The 18,550-nt window shown below is 36.9% G+C and overlaps 1 protein-coding gene across 4 annotated transcripts in view; it reads left to right on the top strand.

Moving 5' to 3' along the window:
• PCDH7 (protocadherin 7) overlaps positions 1-18,550 on the top strand; it is a 439,021-nt gene that overhangs the window by 65,322 nt on the left and 355,149 nt on the right. Inside the window, exon 2 of one of the 4 annotated variants that reach the window (XM_062212966.1) lies at positions 4,583-5,335. The exons of the other annotated variants lie outside the window; for them this stretch is intronic. Within the exon in view, the coding sequence (XP_062068950.1) occupies positions 4,583-4,660 (78 nt within the window). The 3' untranslated portion in view covers positions 4,661-5,335. Of the gene's footprint in view, positions 1-4,582; positions 5,336-18,550 lie in introns of those variants that run through there. 4 annotated transcript variants of the gene reach the window in all.

Raw genomic sequence — 18,550 nt, 5'->3', positions numbered from 1 at the left:
CCTCTAACAAAACATAGATTAGTAAAAGAAAAAACAAACAAATGCCTTGTTTTACATGACTTGGAAGTTTTATAGGAAATAAAGATCCAAAGAAATGAGTAAGGTTATGTTTATGTATGCTTAGTTTCAACAAGGTAGACAGTTGTGGAGGAGTATGATTGCACAAAGGGTGAATAATTATAAACTGGGGAGAACTTAGCATGTAAGACCTCTTTGTTTGATTCTTCTACGTGTCATTGTATTTTCAGAGATAAGGATGTTCCTCTCTCTCTCTCTTTCTCTCTCTCTCTCTGTGTCTATATTAGGACTTACTTCATGGTAGGAGGGCTAGGGACAGTGAGAGTGGCCTTCCTGCTTCTGCTTTTTTTCCAAATGCTTTGGGAAACTGTTTTCTGAGCCCCATTAAACTAAGTCAGAAGAAAGCAAAAGACTAAATTATCATCCAAAATTGGCTTCTTAGTCCCCCACTTGCTCTAATCCCACATGTTCTGTTTTCTGTTTCGAATAGTTACCTAGTACTTAAAAAACGGATAAACCTTCCAATTTTGATAAGTGGTTTTGTCCTGACTCAGCTTATGTATGATGAGTTTATGCTCTAAAATATTAATATCAACTTCCTATTTCCAGGAAGAAATAGAAATATTTGATTTTCTATGTCATGGAATATACTCTACTTTTTATATGATACCTTTACTTTTCCCTGGATTTGAACTTCAGTCAAGGAAAAACAATGAATATTCATAGAATCTTTTCATATATTGCCAATTATATGCAAACATATTCAACAGATACTTGTATTTAATCTGCATCAATTACATAGGTGCATGAATTAGCCTTGAAGCATACCTAATAAAAATAGGTACAAAATAGATACATATTCCTTTTAGAGATTTATTTATCTATTTTGTATACTGGAGTTAGAGTTACAGGAAGAGACAGAGAGACAAAGAGAAAGATCTTCTGTCCTCTGGCTCACTCCCCAGATGGCCATAACAACCCATGCTGGACCAGGCCGAAGCTGGGAGTGACATGAGTAACTGGGTCCAAAACATTTGGGCCTTCTTCTTTTGCTTTCCCCAGACCATTAGCAGGGAGCTGGATTGCAAGTAGGGCAGCCAGGACAGGAACCATTGCCCATATGGGATGCTGGTGTCATAGGCAGTGGCTTTACCCGCTGTACCACAATGCTGTCCCCAGAGCAGATTTATTCTTACATAAAGTGTTCAGTATATTCTCATGCCTAAATATGAATCCTATTCTTGTTTCCTGTGTGAGGCAATTTCATTCTCCCAGCTACTAGTAACCTATTATTGGTTAGTGGGTCTGGAAATCAGGATAAAACTTTTATAGGTTAACCTTATTTTTAAAATTTTTATTTGTTTATCTTTATTTTCTTTGGAAGGCAGAGAGAAAGGCAGGAGACAGAGAGAGAGATCTTTCATTTGTTAATGTACTCCTCAAATACCCTCAACAGCTTGGGCTGGGCAGGCTTTCGCCAGAAATCAAGAACATGATCCAGATCTCCCATATGAGTGGCAGAATTCCAAGTACTTGAGCCATCACCTGCCATTTCCATGAATGTGCATTAGTAGGAAGCCAGAATTGGAATCGGAGGATGACTTGCACGCTGATAGACTATGTGGGCTCTCAAGCAGTATCTTTAACCACTGTGCCAAACATCTACCCCTTGTAAGTTAAATTTCCAGCGATGGTTTGTATTCATTAAATTCCTAGCTTAATTCATTTTCTGGGTCAGGTAGTGAACTATTGGGTGAGATACTGAGGTAACCTGGTAGGAAGTGCTCCAGAGGACAGGACTTTATCTCCTTGTCTGTGTGTGTGTGCACGCACACGCACTGCAGGGGTGGGGGTGGTAGTTGACAAGTTACCTGGGTGATAGAACAAATTGAGAAGAAAGGTTGAAAGGCCACGTCCATACAATTCCAACTGAGTTGGACCTAACAGAACGATTGGTTGAGTTTGATTTGCTAAACCTTCTCTCTATCTCCTCAGTGGCAGCGATCTGGAAATTGCTTCCAGGGCCGTGTTAATTAGCTGATTCAAATCAAAACAAACACATCCTAGTAACATCCATTTCTACTCTGACCCTTACCAGAGACAGTTTTCAGAATGCGGAGTCCTAAGTAGCTCTTTATGAACTCAATAAGTGATTTGAGATATGCACTCTTATTTCTAGACATTAATCTTTAATGGTGAGGAAAGAATCCATTTTTCTTGACTTTGGTGATAGGTGAATATTAGTACACAGTTGTATTTGCTCAGTGCCTCAAAGCTGAAAACCAAACCACAAGACCAGAAGCTTGCTTTTACATAGTTAACTTGTGAAATGAGAGAGTTAATTCCATTTCTCAATAACATTTTAATAAGCGATTTCATTATGCTGCATGGCAGAATGATGAATGTATTATTTAAATGCATTCTATTGTGGGATTTGTTTTTAAGTTAAAAGTGTAAGTCAGGGCCTGAAAATTGAAAATGAAAAACTTTGATATCCTTTGTTTCTTCCTTTAAAATGTTGCTTTACTTGCTTATGCCTTTATTAAAAACCTTGCAGAAAATTCTAGGTAGTACCTTTGCTTTAAACAAAGAAGAAAATGGCTATTACATGGGAAAGATTAAACAGAGGAGGTTAAGAGAACTTCACATTACAGAACAAATTTAAGAAAAATTAAAGAGAAAATCGGGAAAAAATTAAACGCTGGTAAACTAAACAGCATTTGTTGCCATTGGAAAGAGGTATATTACATAATCTAAATGTATGTGGCAGACAATACAAAGAGAAAACCACTTGATTTCAAAATAATAAAAGTAGGTAAAAGTGACACTATGATACAACAATATGATTTCATTCATTAGCTATTCCCAAATATGAAATCACTCATTAATCCAATTTTTCTTACCAATCAGCTCTGTGCAGACATTGAGAAGGAAGCAAGAGAGTGGACTTGATGTTTGCCTTCATGGAGAACATTGTAGGATGTAAGAATTAAATGAATAATTTCATAAAATTAATTACATATTTGACAACTGCTATGGAAATACAATATATCATATAAAGTAAGAGTGCATAACAGAAAGAAAAATGTAGATTTAACATGCAGCATGGTTACCTCATTGCATCTGGTTTGCAAACAAAACAGTATCAGAAGGTTTCAAATTTCTCCTGTTCACCCTTATATAAGAAATTTCATTTGTTTAAAATAAGAAACACTATGTTCTTCTTAAACAAAATTGAAATTATGAAGGTTCATGTTTGTGCTGCCTATGTAATTGGCCAGAAAATCCCAATTTATATTAACTTTCAAAACTTCTAGAGAAAGAACATAAAATATTTTGATTTATAGGAAAATATGAAATTTAATCAGAAGCTTAAAACATTTTGAAGCTGCTTACATTGATACAGTATTGATAATCCATTATCAGGGCATTTAAAAATATTTTTTGCTTTTGCATATAAACAATTTTAAAATTAGACATGACTTACTTTATTATATGGTTAAGTATCAAAAGTAAGTTGATCAAACATTTAGTGAAGGAAATCAACTATTTTTCTGACTTTGACTCTTGTATACTGATGCATTGTTATCTTGGGAATTAGTGGACTATTTGTGGTTTTTGATCCTGATACTTAGACATAAGCAGTTTGGGTAGTGAACATATATCTTGCCTTCTCTATGAAAGTGACATTATATTTTTTGGAAGTATTCAGACTTACTAAAGATTTTACTATTATCAGTTACAACATCAAATTGGAAAACAATGCTTTTTGTACTCTCTGGCACTCAATATAGAAATTAGCCTGTTGGTCAGGCTCAAATTCAGAGAAATATTGAATGCTACTTAACACTGTCATTAGCACCAAAATATTTTGAAGAATCTTTCTCCCTGCTTTGAATTGTGCAAACTAGATACAAAGTTGGAAAACCTTGCCCTTTTACAGTCATGACTTTGAAGGGAAGAGTAATTCATCCTTGGCTAGAGATCAGCAAGGCCATTGGTTGATAGCATGTAAATAGCCCAGATATTTATAAAGAGTGTGAGTTATCTAGTAAATGCATTTAGAGATCAAGAGCTGCTTTGAAGGTTGTAAACATTCAGATCAAACTCACATCCTGAACATCTTAGGGATGTGCAAGTTATCAAAACAGAGACAGCAAAACTGCTATTTCATTCTTATTTGTATTTGTAGTATAAACTAAGACAACACCTTCCATCCGGTCCAACATCTCCCTGGCCCAACTTGTCATAGCTTGGAGAAGCTTAAACCTTGAAATCAAATTAATTCAATATTCCACCACACACACATCTTTTGCATCTCTTGCCAGAGATAGTATCCTTGAGATGAGCCATCTACATTGATTTAGATGTCTCATGGTTGTTAATTGTAGTGACAATTGTGATGTCTCTATGACTTGTGAAAGAGGTTATGGCATTGCAAATACATCCGAAAGAAAGAAGGAACAGTATCAGCCAAGATTTGCAGTCCACACTATGGAAGTAGGCTGGCAAAACCCTACTCACATCCCTGTAAAGCAGACATATATTTTTGTATTTTTTGTAGGTGGATACAGTGCAGACCACGAACCCCTCTGGCCACATTGAGGAATCGTGTAAAATGAATGTATGTGCTCGTAAGTGAAATACATGCAATGCTCCAACTCAGTGCGTTGGATCTTAATAGATCTGGATTTGACTTGTGTAAAAAGAAATCGATTCCCAAGGGGCAGGACCACTGATTCAAAGCGAAGCTCTGATTTTGGAGAAAACCAAAATGACTTTAGGATAAAATCTCTGCAAAAAAGGAATCAAACTATACTTTGCAAACAACTGAAAAAAAAATCAAGCTCTCAATATGGAATAAAGGAGGGATGTGAGAGAGGTTTTGCAATCTTATCATTTACTGTGGAGAAACAGAATCAAATATCACCATACTCAGGAGTATAAAAAGAAGAACAGGAAATCCTTTTTCTTCAGTTTGCACTTGAATGGACTCAAGCAAAGAGTGTAGATATGTATCCTGTTACTGTTTGTAGTTAATAATGTGGAGATTAGTATAGATGTGATTTCACTTGCCTTGCTTGAACTAATTGGATGCATTATGTAGAAATCACCTGAGCCTATGCTAGATCAACAAAGAAAATTGAAATGTATACCTCAGGATGGAATTTTGAGAAAATTAGACAATTCAATGCTGTTTAATAAGGCACTGAAAAGAAATACTACTGCCAATCAGGGAAAGTGAGGAGCTAGTGGACTTGAGAGGAAATAAAATTGAGGCCAATCTGATACTTGTTGAAACGTAATTTACTATGGTATAAAAGCAGAAGATAGATGACAGTCTGTCTCACATTTTACACAATTTCTAGCTGAGATAGGGTTAATTACTTAAATTTATAAGGAATATATGGCCATTGTATCAATAGGAAACTGGCCTTTTAAATTTGTGGTCCTATGCATTGATGTATGTATAGGAGGGCCTTCTTTATTTTATTAGAGATGAATTGCATGCAGAAAGTACCTCTTTGCATTATAGTCACTTGCTCAGTTGAAGACACTGTATAATTATAAAGTCTAATTTTTGTATGGGTGTGAGTGTATGTGAATGCATTTGTGTGTGCGTGTATATAAATGGAAGGAAGTAAACTTTAATGACTAGCATTTGCACTTTGGTTTGTTACCTGGAATGTAAAGAGGTAGAGTAAACTATCTTAAGCCATTTCACATCTGTTAATTTTAAAGTTTATTATTCATGAAGGAAGTAGTTCTAAAACTGAATGACTACTGCAAATGTTCTCCAAGTAAATACAATATTTAATGCAGTTGAACCACTTAAATTAAGATGGTACTAATGTCTGAAAATAATGAAGGTAGGCTTATGTGAAATCAGTCTGCAGATAGTTGGAAAGTCATTTTAGACTCCTTCAGACTGCTTCACTTGGTGGCAGGATGTGAATCATGGATGTGAATCACATACTCTCATTACAAGAGACGAGGGAAATATTTGTGTTCTAATTATAGCTTTTTAATCCCACCAATAAGTTACATGTGTTTTCTCCCCACTTTTTTTTCCTGATCTAAATTATGTCAGAAGTAATTAACAATGATAAGGCAGTGTATATTTAAAACAGATTAACTTTTTTTTTTTTTTTGTAATCACTGTGTGCCATAATAACTTTGAAACTATTGTTCTCTGGTATTTGTATTCATTTCTTTTTATCCTTCAGATTAACTTTATAGTTGAAATTTTTACCTCTTCTTTCTATGTGACAATCAACTGCAGTTAGTACCCTATCTATAATAATACAGGGAATTTTGTCTTTATTTATGCCACAAACATTATAAGTCTACAAAGTGTTTAATTCTCTTGTATTGAATATTTTTCTGTGACCAAAACAATAAAAAAGCTACTTTATAAAATGTCTATGTTTCTTATTACAATATTTTCTTAAAACACAACAGGACATAAAATCTTTTTCTGTTACTTGTCTCTGGAATGCATTCTGTACATCTTTAAAGTCTGAGAGTGAAGAGTTAGATACTAAGGATCGTGAGTAAATATTTAACAGTGGTAATGGGAAAAATGTCAAATTTTGGATGTCAAATTTTGCTCTGCCATAAGTTGCCAGACCCGAGGAATACGTTTTTTTTTTTTTTGTATCAGGTTCATGATGGGGTTTTGGATTACAATACTGACTTTAAGATCATTTGGTTTCCTAATTTCCAAGATTTTCATTAGTTAACAATATTACAGCCTACTGCTTAATGCTGCTCACTTTGACCAATACTGACCATCCATACTAAGAGAATCATATGCTCTTCTTTACTTAAATTGACCCAAAGATCAAGGAAAAATAGGAATTAATGCTTGCTGCAATTCTGCCCTTAATTTAGCATGATGAATATTCACACTGAAGTATCAATAACCATGCTCTGGGATTAGCAGATCTGTCCTTAGTAAATTGAAGCAAGCAGTACCCATGTACAAAATCACTCAGTTTGTAAGAGAGGAAACCTTTTGGTTCTACATTGAGCTGAACCCATTCCCTGGCGTGAGAACCAGTTTTTCTTGCTCTTCATCCTGCAAGGACTGATTGGCACATGAAGAGCTCCATGACTTCAAAGACCTCCATGGATGTGGATCAGCCTGGATGAGTTCAGAGGAGAAGGAAACACTAGCCCCTGATGTTTACTGCTGCAGATTCTTTCATCTAATAGTAATTCTCTGCTCAGAGGAAGCAACTGGCAGATGAGTCTTCTGATTGTTATAATTTCACAATTAAGGTTTAGTTGCAAAGTGGCTTACACAAAAATAGTACTTTTATTTTAGTTTCTTGCTACTATTCCAACTGTGAAAGGGCAGGGAAACAGTAAGAAGCAAAATGTAAGCATATGTATGGATTTTCTTTTTTTTTCATTGCAGCACACTGACTTGCAAAATAGTGACACTTTCAGAATCACAAAGGTAGGCTGTGTCATATTCAGGGATCTTTACTTAGAGAATTGGTCACTCTGGCCATCGATGACACTGACTTAGATAATAAGGATTTTTTTTTTTTTTTGACAGGCAGAGTTAGTGAGAGAGAGAGAGACAGAGAGAAAGGTCTTCCTTCCCTTGGTTCACTTCCCAGATGCCGCCATGGCCGGTGGCCGGCGCTGTGCTGATCCGAAACCAGGAGCCAGGTGCTTCCTCCTGGTCTCCCATGGGATGCAGGGCCCAAGCACTTGAGGCATCCTCCTCTGCCTTCCCGGGCCACAGCAGAGAGCTGGACTGGAAGAGGAGCAACCGGGACAGAATCCGACGCCCAAACCGGGACTAGAACCTGGGGTGCCGGTGCCGCAGGTGGAGGATTAGCCTAGTGAGCCATGGCGCTGGCCAAGGATTTGATTTTGTCACATTTATTCTTTAGCATATGAAATTGGAAGTTTACATGGGAGACTTGGAGACTTCCACCTACCAAGTCTATCATACTCCATTACCTCTGAAGGAGGTTCACTTTCCATTTGGTCACATCATCTGGGCTTTGCTCAGGCCAAAGTCAGGATCCTGGAACTCCATTTGGGTCTCCTACATGGATGGCAGTGATCCAAGTACACAGAACTATAGGATAGGGACAGAATCTTATATAAAAGGTCTGCTTTAAATACTGCAGATAGGAAAGAAGGGAAATTTGTTTCTAATTTATTTGCATTGTGGGCACAAAACATGTCACTAAAAATATGTACCATTCGCATCAACATTTTTTTGAAAATGAATATTTTGCTTCAGGAATCCAGGAGGAATGAGGAAAATGGCAGTTTTATTCTTTGAACTGAAAGTTTACTTCCTAATGGGCATAGAGCAGGCAGGCTAAATGTTTACAGCCATGTGCTAAATGACAGAATATCATAGTGGCTAGGAGTGCAGTGATGGGAATCTTGGCTGTTACAGTTTGAAATGTGGTTTATACATTTACAAAATGAACAAATTACATCTCTTTGCCTCCATGTCTTCATATGTAGTATGAAGTTAATGATAACATCTACTTCATAATTTAGTTGTGACTATTCAGTGAGATTACTCCAGGAAATGTGAGGATGCATAAGAAGGACTCAATCAATGCTGGCTGTTACTAATTTTCTTGTTGTTGTTTTTATAGCTGACATATGAATGGAGTGTTGTTGTTGCTCACTGAGATAGTCAGGGGCCAAAAGAAGCCCAAGATGACTGTCCAGAGGTGAAATGAAAACACTTGCAGAAAATCCAACACCAAGTCTTCAATATTCTCAATATGTATGCTGTGAAGCTCAGGTTTTCTAGGGAAATTCATCTCTATCTGTTTTTCTATAATTCAAATCTTGGACCCCTGTGAGCCATAATTTTTTCAGGCATAGACAAGTGAGAGGAAACTGTGAAAGCTGCAACCAAACCTTTTCACAGACCAATAATGAAAGTTTCCCAAAGGGCAAAGAACAATTTTTTCAGATCACTATCCGCAGTCACAAGGGCATACAATTTCCTACAAGTATCAGTAGCCTAAAAACTGAGAAATTTCAGATTATAAATTACTTGTCAGATTATCTTAAAGATTAATGATAATGCTGGTTTGATAAATAGTTGACAAGCAATTGGCATTATTTGAAAATAGTTAAGAAGTGTCTATTATACATGATAAAGGCTTTATTTTCAAACACCTTCATTATGATAAAAAATGGTGCTGCATTTATTAGATAAGATCTGAATGTAAGAAATATAAACAAAATAAATGCTTGCTGACTTGATTTGGATAACATAGAATATCTGAAAAGCTAGTGACTTTCATTTGAAAATACTACAATATAATTTCTCTTGTAATTGAAATACAATTTCAATTGAAAATGGTCAGTTTTGCCCTTAATGACTTTTAAAATAAAATGTACTGGTTAATAATTGAGACTGAAGAAGATGTAGGTGTCAGAGTTCTGTGGTGTTGGAAACACACACCATCACTTGTGAAAACACAAGAGGGTTCTGTTGTAACTTCATATCACAGTCTAACAGCTGAGCATCTGAGAAGAAGCCGAGCCAACTTCAGGTTTTTATTAGACTCTGAGTTTCAATAATTTTTACATTTTTTATGAACGAGCTGGCTACTCTATTTTTTTATGGATGTTAATACCATAATAACCTATCTTATGCAGCTTTTGGTGGATTTTTAATGAAGAGTTAAAATTAATATGATTAAAAATGAATATCTTCTTAGCCTGTATCCTCAGATGTTGGGGGAAAAATGAACATTTCCCATTTTAAGAGATTGGAGCTCTGAGAGCAGGTACAGCTCAGCCTGTTTCTAATTGCTACTGCCCAATTGTGTCAGTGAAAATTCTATCTCAGTAGGAGCTGGAGAATCCAGTCTCTAATCTCTCTTCTTTCCTGTGTGTCTAGCTGTTAAAGGTGGGTCAACAGGGCATTTTCTCCCCTATGTGTCAGGCTCATGAAAGCAGCAGACATTTGGAATGTGCATTCCAGAAAGATCAGACACTGGCTGCCTCCTGATAATACATTTCAAGTGGGTAGTGTGTTGTCGAACTTTCTGCTGCTTAATTTTCTACAAGCCTTGCATATTTATTAAACAGAAATCTGATATTTTCTGATCCCCAAATTGAAACCTGATCAATAGTCACATACATGTCTTGCTATTCAGATTGAGAAGTTTCTAAAAATGTTTGTGAGGCTGACTTCCAATTAGTCCTAAGTTGTATTCAAATGAATACAAATGACTCTGCAGACAGGATCTTTTTATCCTCCAATAGTCTGTTTTCAATTCTAGGATGAAATACCATATATATATATATCGTACTAAGGCTATGTAATCATATGCTCTTGTCGTAGGAGATTAACATTTGGATTAAAGAGCATGATTAGAGGATTCTAAATTAGTGGTTACCAAGCTGAAATGACACAACATTTAAAACAAAGCAATAGAGCAATATATTCATGCAATATGTTTCTTATATCAGTTAGTTAGCATTTTTTTATTAAACTTTTATTTAATGAATATAAATTTCCAAAGTATAGCTTATGGGTTACAATGGCTTCCCCCCTCCCATAACTTCCCTCCCACCCGCAACCCTCCCCTTTCCCGCTCCCTTTCCCCTTCCATTCATGTAAAGATTCATTTTCAATTCTCTTTGTATACAGAAGATCAGTTTAGTATATATTAGGTAAAGATTTCAACATTTTGCCCATATAGCAACATAAAGTGAAAAAACTACCATTGGATTACTAATTATAGCATTAAATAGCAATGTATAGCACATTAAAGACAGAGATCCTACATAATTTTTTTTAAATTAATTAATTTTCTATGCCATTTCCATTTTAACACCAGGTTGTTTTTTTTTTTCATTTCCAATTCTCTTTATATACAGAAGATCACTTCAGTATATAATTAGTAAAGACCTCATCAGTTTGTGCCCATACAGAAACGCAAAGTATAAAAATACTGTTTCAGTACTAGTTATAGCATCACTTGGCTTTAGACGACACATTAGGGACAGATCCCACATGGGGTGTAAGTACACAGTGACTCCTGTTGCTGATTTAACAGTTTGACACTCCTGTTCATGGCGTCAGTAATCTCCCTAGGCTCTAGTCATGAGTTGCCAGAGCTATGGAAGCCTTTAGAGTTCGCTGACTTTGATCTTATTCCGATAGGGTCATAGTCAAAGTGGAAGTTCTCTCCTCCCTTCGGAGAAGGGTACCTCCTTCTTTGATGGCCCCGTTCTTTCCACTGGGATCTCACTCACCGAGATCATTCATTTAGGTCTTTTTTTTTTTTTTTTTTCCATGATATCTTGGCTTTCCATGCCTGCTATACTCTCATGGGCTCTTCCACCAGATCTGAATGCCTAATTAGCTTGATATTTCATGTAGTGACCTAAAGATTGTATTCCCAGTGGGTTTAAGAAAGACAGTAAAAAAAAAAAAATACATGAAGAAAGCTTCAGATTTGTGGATGGCCAAGTCACATGTCACATACCAGCAGAATGAAAAAGAATTATTTTAAAATGAGAACATACATAGCTTTATGTTTTTAATCCAGTTTTTTTTTTTTTAAGATTTATATGAAAGGCAAAATTAGAGAGAGAGAAAGAGATGGAAAGTGATCTTTCATCTTCTGATTGACTCCCAAAAGGGTTTCAATAGCTAGGGCTGGCCCATGCTGAACCCAGGAGCCTAGAACTCCCACGTGGATGGCAGGGGCCCTAATACTTGTACCATAACTGCTACTTTTCTAGGTGTACCAGCAGGGAGCTGGAACAGAAGAAGAGCTGCCCTGACTTGTACCAGCACCCAAATGGCATGTTGGTGTTATAGGCAGCAGCTTCAGCCCTGCACTACTATGTGGGCTCCAGGAATTTAATATTTTTAAGGCATGCTGTTGGTGTGAAATGCTTTCCTGAATTGAGAGTTTACCAAATAACTATGTGTGCAATAGAGTTAAATGAGCTACATTTTATTTATTTATTTATCTATTATTTTTTATTTATTTATTTGACAGGCAGAATTACAGAGAGTGAGGTAGAGAGAGAGAGAGAGAGAGATCTTCCATCCGTTGGTTCACTCCCCAGATGGCTGCAACAGCTGGAGTTGTGCTGATCCGAAGCCAGGAGATGGGAGCTTCCTCTGTGTCTCCTACACAGGTGCAGGAGCTGAAGGACTTGGGCCATCTTCTACTGCTATCCTAGGCCATAGCAGAGAGCTATATCAGAAGTGGAGCAGCCAGGACTAGAACCGGTGCCCAAATGGAATGCTGGCACTTCAGGCCAAGGTGTTAACCCGCTGTGCCACAGCGCCGGCCCAGTGAGCTACATTTTAAATTCCAAATGACCACAAATCAATGCCTGAAAGATTCGTTTAGATAAAAACAAAGTACCTCTCACTGTTTGGGGCGCAAACATAAAAGATATGTATAAGGATAATCGTGTTTTTTAATATAGAATATGGGTGATAGGGTTCTGTTGAGGTTAATAGAAATTATTAATCAAGGACAACCTTCAGGTAAGTCACAATAGGATGTGGCCTTTAAACTCTCTGCTGTGGCCCGGGAGTGCAGTGGAGGATGGCCCAAGTCCTTGGGCCCTGCACCCCATGGGAGACCAGGAGAAGCACCTGGCTCCTGCCATCGGAACAGCGCGGTGCGCCGGCCGCAGCGCGCCAACCGCGGCGGCCGCAGCGCGCCAACTGCGGCGGCCATTGGAGGGTGAACCAACGGCAAAAGGAAGACCTTTCTCTCTGTCTCTCTCTTTCTCACTGTCCACTCTGCCTGTCCAAAAAAAAAAAAAAAAAAAAAAATAGGATGTGGCCTTTAGACAGGCCTAGGGAAAAAATAGACATGTTAGAAATAGTTTGCATGTGCATAACATAAAGGGGCTATCTCATTCTTCCCCAACTCTCCAATGAGAATATTGTGGATGATTGTCTTTATTACATAAAGTGAAAGCTCCTACTCAGCCCAAGACAGTCATCTGCCAGAAGATTTGTCCGGCTTTCACAACAGTTTAAGAATGGCCCACAGCAGCTCTGAATACTGAGCTATACAACAGAGCAAACCTTCTGGAGATGTTTTCCTCTTCATTTTATACTGCTCAATTCTTCCAAACATGCAAAGAAAGAGAGTTTTAGAGATCTGACTAATACCCCAAGATCCTCTCGCACTTGCCCTCTCAATCCCTGGAAGCTCTCTTTTTCCGTTTCATGCTATTTAATTAGGCTGTTGGTGTCCGAGTGTAGGGTACAGCTGCTCCACAGAGAACTCCCTTCCCTCGCTCAAGAATTGTTTCACAGCCACTTGGAAATTACCTTCTGTTATTACGTAATTCACAGCTAGGTCACTGTACACAATTGTGTTTTTAATGAAAGCATCAATTCATTGTTATGCAAAACCTTATAAGGTTTTTGTCCCTTTTCACACCTTTAACCCATCAAGTCAATTTGCTGTCCTTTTGGTTCAGAAGGATTTTTGGCAATTTCACAGAAAGTATATAAACATTATAGATTTTTAAATGATGATATATCATAAGTTGAAATTTCCTTTCTAATTTATTTTTTGACAGGCAGAGTTAGTGAGAGAGAGAGAGACAGAGAGAAAGGTCTTCCTTCCCTTGGTTCACCCCCGGAATGGCCACTACAGCTGGCATGCTGTGCCAATCCAAAGCCAGGAGCCAGGTGCTTCCTCCTGGTCTCCCATGTGGGTGCAGGGCCCAAGCACTTGGGCCATCCTCCACTGCCTTCCCGAGCCAGAGCAGAGAGCTGGCCTGGAAGAGGGGCAACCGGGACAGAATCCGGCGCCCTAACTGGGACTAGAACCCGGGGTGCCAGCACCGTAGGTAGAGGATTAGGCAAGTGAGCCGCGGCAATGGCCAAAATTTCCTTTTTATTAAAGAAAGGTGAATTTGAATTAGTGACATAAAATTACTCAGTAAACTTTTGTGCTATGGCAAAAGCAAAGATGTACGATCCTTACAATTATTTTAATTTGGGGACTATTATATCTTCTGATAAACTGAAACTTGGAGTTTTATTTTTGGTCTAATAGTTATCTGTCAATGATCTAATCTGAATTTAATCTTTTATTCAAATACACTTAATATTTGAATTATTATATATTGATCCTCTTTTGAATTTCCTCTGAAAATATGTAATTTAGAGATACATACGATTGATAAATTAAAAGGGGAAGTGCTTAGAATATCAATTATGCACCAGTCTTTGAACAACTTTGGGCAAATTACTAAATATCTCATGTATTTAAGTGAAGATAATAGGATACTGTCATGCCATTAATAGGTGCTGTGGATAAATGAATATGCTATAGTAAAGTTAACATAAGCTAGTACATTAACAACACAGCACTAGCTGGCATAGAGTGAACAACTCTAACTAATAGCTTTTTTTTTTTTTTAAGATTTTATTTATTTATTTGACAGGTAGAGTTATAGACAGCGAGAGAGAGACAGAGAGAAAGGTCTTCCTTCCCTTGGTTCACCCCAATATGGCCGCTATGGCCGGCACTGCGCCGATCCGAAGCCAGGAGCCAGGTACTTTTTCCTGGTCTCCCACGCGGGTGCAGGTGCCCAAGCACTTGGGCTATCCTCCACTGCCTTCCCGGGCCATAGCAGAGAGCTGGCCTGGAAGAGGAACAACCGGGACTGGAACCCAGCACCCATATGGGATGCCAGCGCCGCAGGCGGAGAATTAACCTAGTGAGCCATGATGATGGGCCCACTAATAGCTTTTGTTAAATAAAGGCACATAAGTGTGACAGAAGGAGCTGGTATTGAGGCACAGTGGGTTAAGCTACTTTTGGGATGCCCACATCCCATATTGATGTGCTGGTTCGAATCCTAGCTGCTCTGCTTCTGATTCAGCTTCTTGCAACTGTGCCCTGGAAGGCAGTGGGTGATAGTCCAAGGCTTGGACTTCTGCTACCCTCTGGGAGATGTGAATGAAGTTCTAGGCTTCTGGCTTCTCCCTGGCCCAGCCTTGGCTATTGTAGCCATTTGGGGAATGAACCAGAAGATAGGAGATACCTGTCTCTTCCCATCTCCCTCGCTCACTCTACCTTCTAAATCAGTAAATCAATAAATAAATCTTTAAGTTTAAAAAAAGAGAAAGAATATAGAAACAGGCCATAAAGCTACTTACTGGTTGAGCTAAGATTTTAGCAGATATTGAACGCAATACAGACCAGTGTGTGTCATGTATAAGGGCCTTTAGGTGTTATCTGCTTTTAAAAACAAGCAAATATGCTTCCCAAAGACCTTACACTATGAAGAACTAGGATGAGACTGGGATTTCAGGAGTGTCTAACTTTAAACACTAGCTTCCTAAAACGTTTGCAGAAATCTAAGCTTGACTTTAGACACCTTTATTGATCTAGACTTCACAAACTTGATAAATAGTCCTGGTGCTTAGCATGGCTGTAAAAAGGTATGTTTTAGACCTGTTTAGAACATACAGATACTCTTACAAAACCTGCTAGTATTTGTAATGGAAAACATGATAAAAATGTTAAGGGATACATGCACACTTTGAATTGTTTCCATAGTATATCTTTGAGTTTAGAAACTAATCAGTAAAACAAACACTGGAAAAAAAAATGGTAGAGGGTTGACTATTTTTTTTTTTTTAATTTTGTGGTAGACTTCAACAGAGTGATTGGTGAATCCATGTTCTTACCTCCGCTTTCATTTTCTTTGCATGTAGGGGATTGTGTTTTATCAAGTGTCGGGCTGCTTTGTATGGAGAAGCAGCTTTAACAACAGGACTCCTCTTTCACTGCTGCTACTTCATGTTTGTTGTCATTCCGTTTGTTTAACTGTGAAGTTTGGGGATGTATTGTTTCAGTTTTCTTTAAACATTTAGCTGCAACTTTTCCTAGACCCATATTTTACAAAAATATGTCACAATTGGACCTATAGATTGACCTGTTTTCCTATGAATGGTAGTAAAGTCAAATAGTCTCCCTGAGTAGTCACGATTACTTCCTGTTTAGCTTCAATTTCAAATTGATATGTGCCGGTGACCATTCTTAGCCATTATTAATCTTCGCCATCTAGTAATATTATATCAGTAAAACATGTATTTGGAGAAGGCAAGGGTTCTCTCTCTCTCTCTCTCTGTCTCTCTCTCTGTCTCTCTCTGGTAAATGCCGTGGTAACCTATCCAAATTATGAAATAAAATAGATCCTGGTCAGGCTCAGAGGGCATAGCTACACTGACATTAAGGTTTGTGGACACATTACATGTAGCAGGTAATAGAGGGTTAACATGTTCCATATATTGTTAGGGAAATGACTTGCCTGAAAGCCCAGAGGAAGCATCATAGAGGAATTAAACAACTTTGAAGGCTTTTGGGCTGTGTGCATAGGTGATACATACCACACCTATCTGTTTTAGACTTAGAATCCCTTGGCCACGTTTTTTGTAGGATATGACATGGTAGAGCCAACAGCGCTTGGCCATTTCTAGGCAAAGATAGGATACCCTGAACTAGAGACATATTTCCTTAATGGAATAATTTTTTTTCCATAGACATGGAACCATTCTTTGTAGAGTTCAATCAAACTATTTACATGCAATGACCTGGCAAATAAGTATGATGTTTGAGAGTAGATAAATGATTTTAATATAAAACCTCTGTTAGCACTAATAGTCAAGAGTCTTCTCTTGAAATTATGTCATGATTTCATTGGACTCCTGTCTAGGAGGCATCTGGAGATTAAAGGCTAAGATGTGATCACTTGGTGAACCCATGTCATCCATTTATACCTCTACCTTTGTGGACTGTTCTAACTATAGACTGATTTTTATGTCATACTATATCTAGACATATTTTGGTTTGATTTTTGTTTTGCTTCATATTATATTCCATTCAATAATTTTGTTTTTTGTGCTTCATCATTTAATAAAAAAGAACAAGTAATATGGAAATAATTTTCACAGTCCTGTAGTTTGCAGGACTGTCATTTTAAAAAAAGTTACATGATTGAATTGGCAGTAAGACTGTACTGGAAGTTCTGTGACAGTGAGATTTTTAAGCATCATCAATACTGAAGCTCACTCTGTAGCATTGTTTGATTTTTTCTCTTTCTTTTTTCACGTGTAATTCCAATTAAAAGATATTCTACTACACTAGATCCTGGCTTTCTGCCAGTATGGTTTCTGTCTAATCTTTGACTTGCAACCAAAGAAATTCAGCTTCAGTGTGTTAGAGCTGAAAGGCCTGTAGAATGCTAAGGGCTAGATAGTATTTCAGGAATTTTAAAACTCTGGTCTATGAATAACAATTAATGTGTGGTTCTTATATTGTTAGAATTTCTAAGAAAGATGCCTTATGAAAATATTCTGTATTATAGATGCCCTTCTTAACATTTCATATAACACAGAGATTGCACATACAGAGATTGCACAATATATTATCTACGCACAATATATACATGCATATTATCTATGCACAATATATTGTACCTAGTATTTCACTCATGGTTATGTGGTAAATGTTCATTTTTATCATATAAAATTTTCAAAATGCCATTTTATGTTTTATTATAAAATTAATTCAAATTTATTCAAAATCCTATATAAATCAGATTCAGGAGCCTTTATTATATATTTTAATGAAATATTGTGTGTTTAGTTAAATTTTGGATTATTTTGGATGTGTTTCAGTAGGAATAGCATTGTGCTTTTGGCATTGCTGTTACCCATGATGTAATAATTCAAATAATACTTTTCTAATTGAAAGATTTAAAAATTGTGTTTTTAGAATTCACTTAGAAATCAAAATTTTCTTACTAATATTATTATGTAAAGATAAAATCTCTGATATATCAAATTTTTGGAATGTCTTACCATTGCATATAATTCAAGATTTTCTCAGTGCTTCATCTGTCAGTTATAAACATAACCTTTACCACAGGTAAATATATTAGGAATACAAAGTCAGTGTTGCATCATGAGCTGACTTGGCTGAAGCATTACACAGCATATAATAATATAAAATATATTTAACTAATATGCTATTTACATTGTAAAAATGCAAGATTATTCTAGACAGACATATTAAATATATATTTCTATATAATGTACATTTTCTGAAATATAGATTTTTCTTATACATATGCCATATATATTGAAAATGTTTTTTCATTCTGAATACCATCAGAAGTCTATAAATATTCAACAATAATTATCAAATACATATTTTGGCCCTGTGCTTGATGCTAGAGATATAAATATCAGGAAGATACTATCTGTATTTTCAAGGGACTCCCAACCCATGAGAGCTGAATGTGTTACATATGCTGTAGGAAGACAGAGAAAGAATGTGGGAACATTTGCAAAAGGTTAATGATACAAGAACCTTTTGAACTGAACCTTATATAAAGTTAGGAAATCATAAGGAAAATTATGAAGGCCTCAAAGTTCATCATTTATTAGGTAAAAGGTACACAATGCAGTGCTGTTAGAATATAGGGAGCACTGGATGAGTGACTAGATGTGAAC

The sequence above is a fragment of the Lepus europaeus genome, chromosome 16 (genome assembly GCF_033115175.1).
Source record: "Lepus europaeus isolate LE1 chromosome 16, mLepTim1.pri, whole genome shotgun sequence".
NCBI classification, from domain to species: domain Eukaryota; kingdom Metazoa; phylum Chordata; class Mammalia; order Lagomorpha; family Leporidae; genus Lepus; species Lepus europaeus.
Note: the sequence above shows the minus strand (reverse complement) of the source record. Positions and strands in the feature narration are given on the sequence as shown.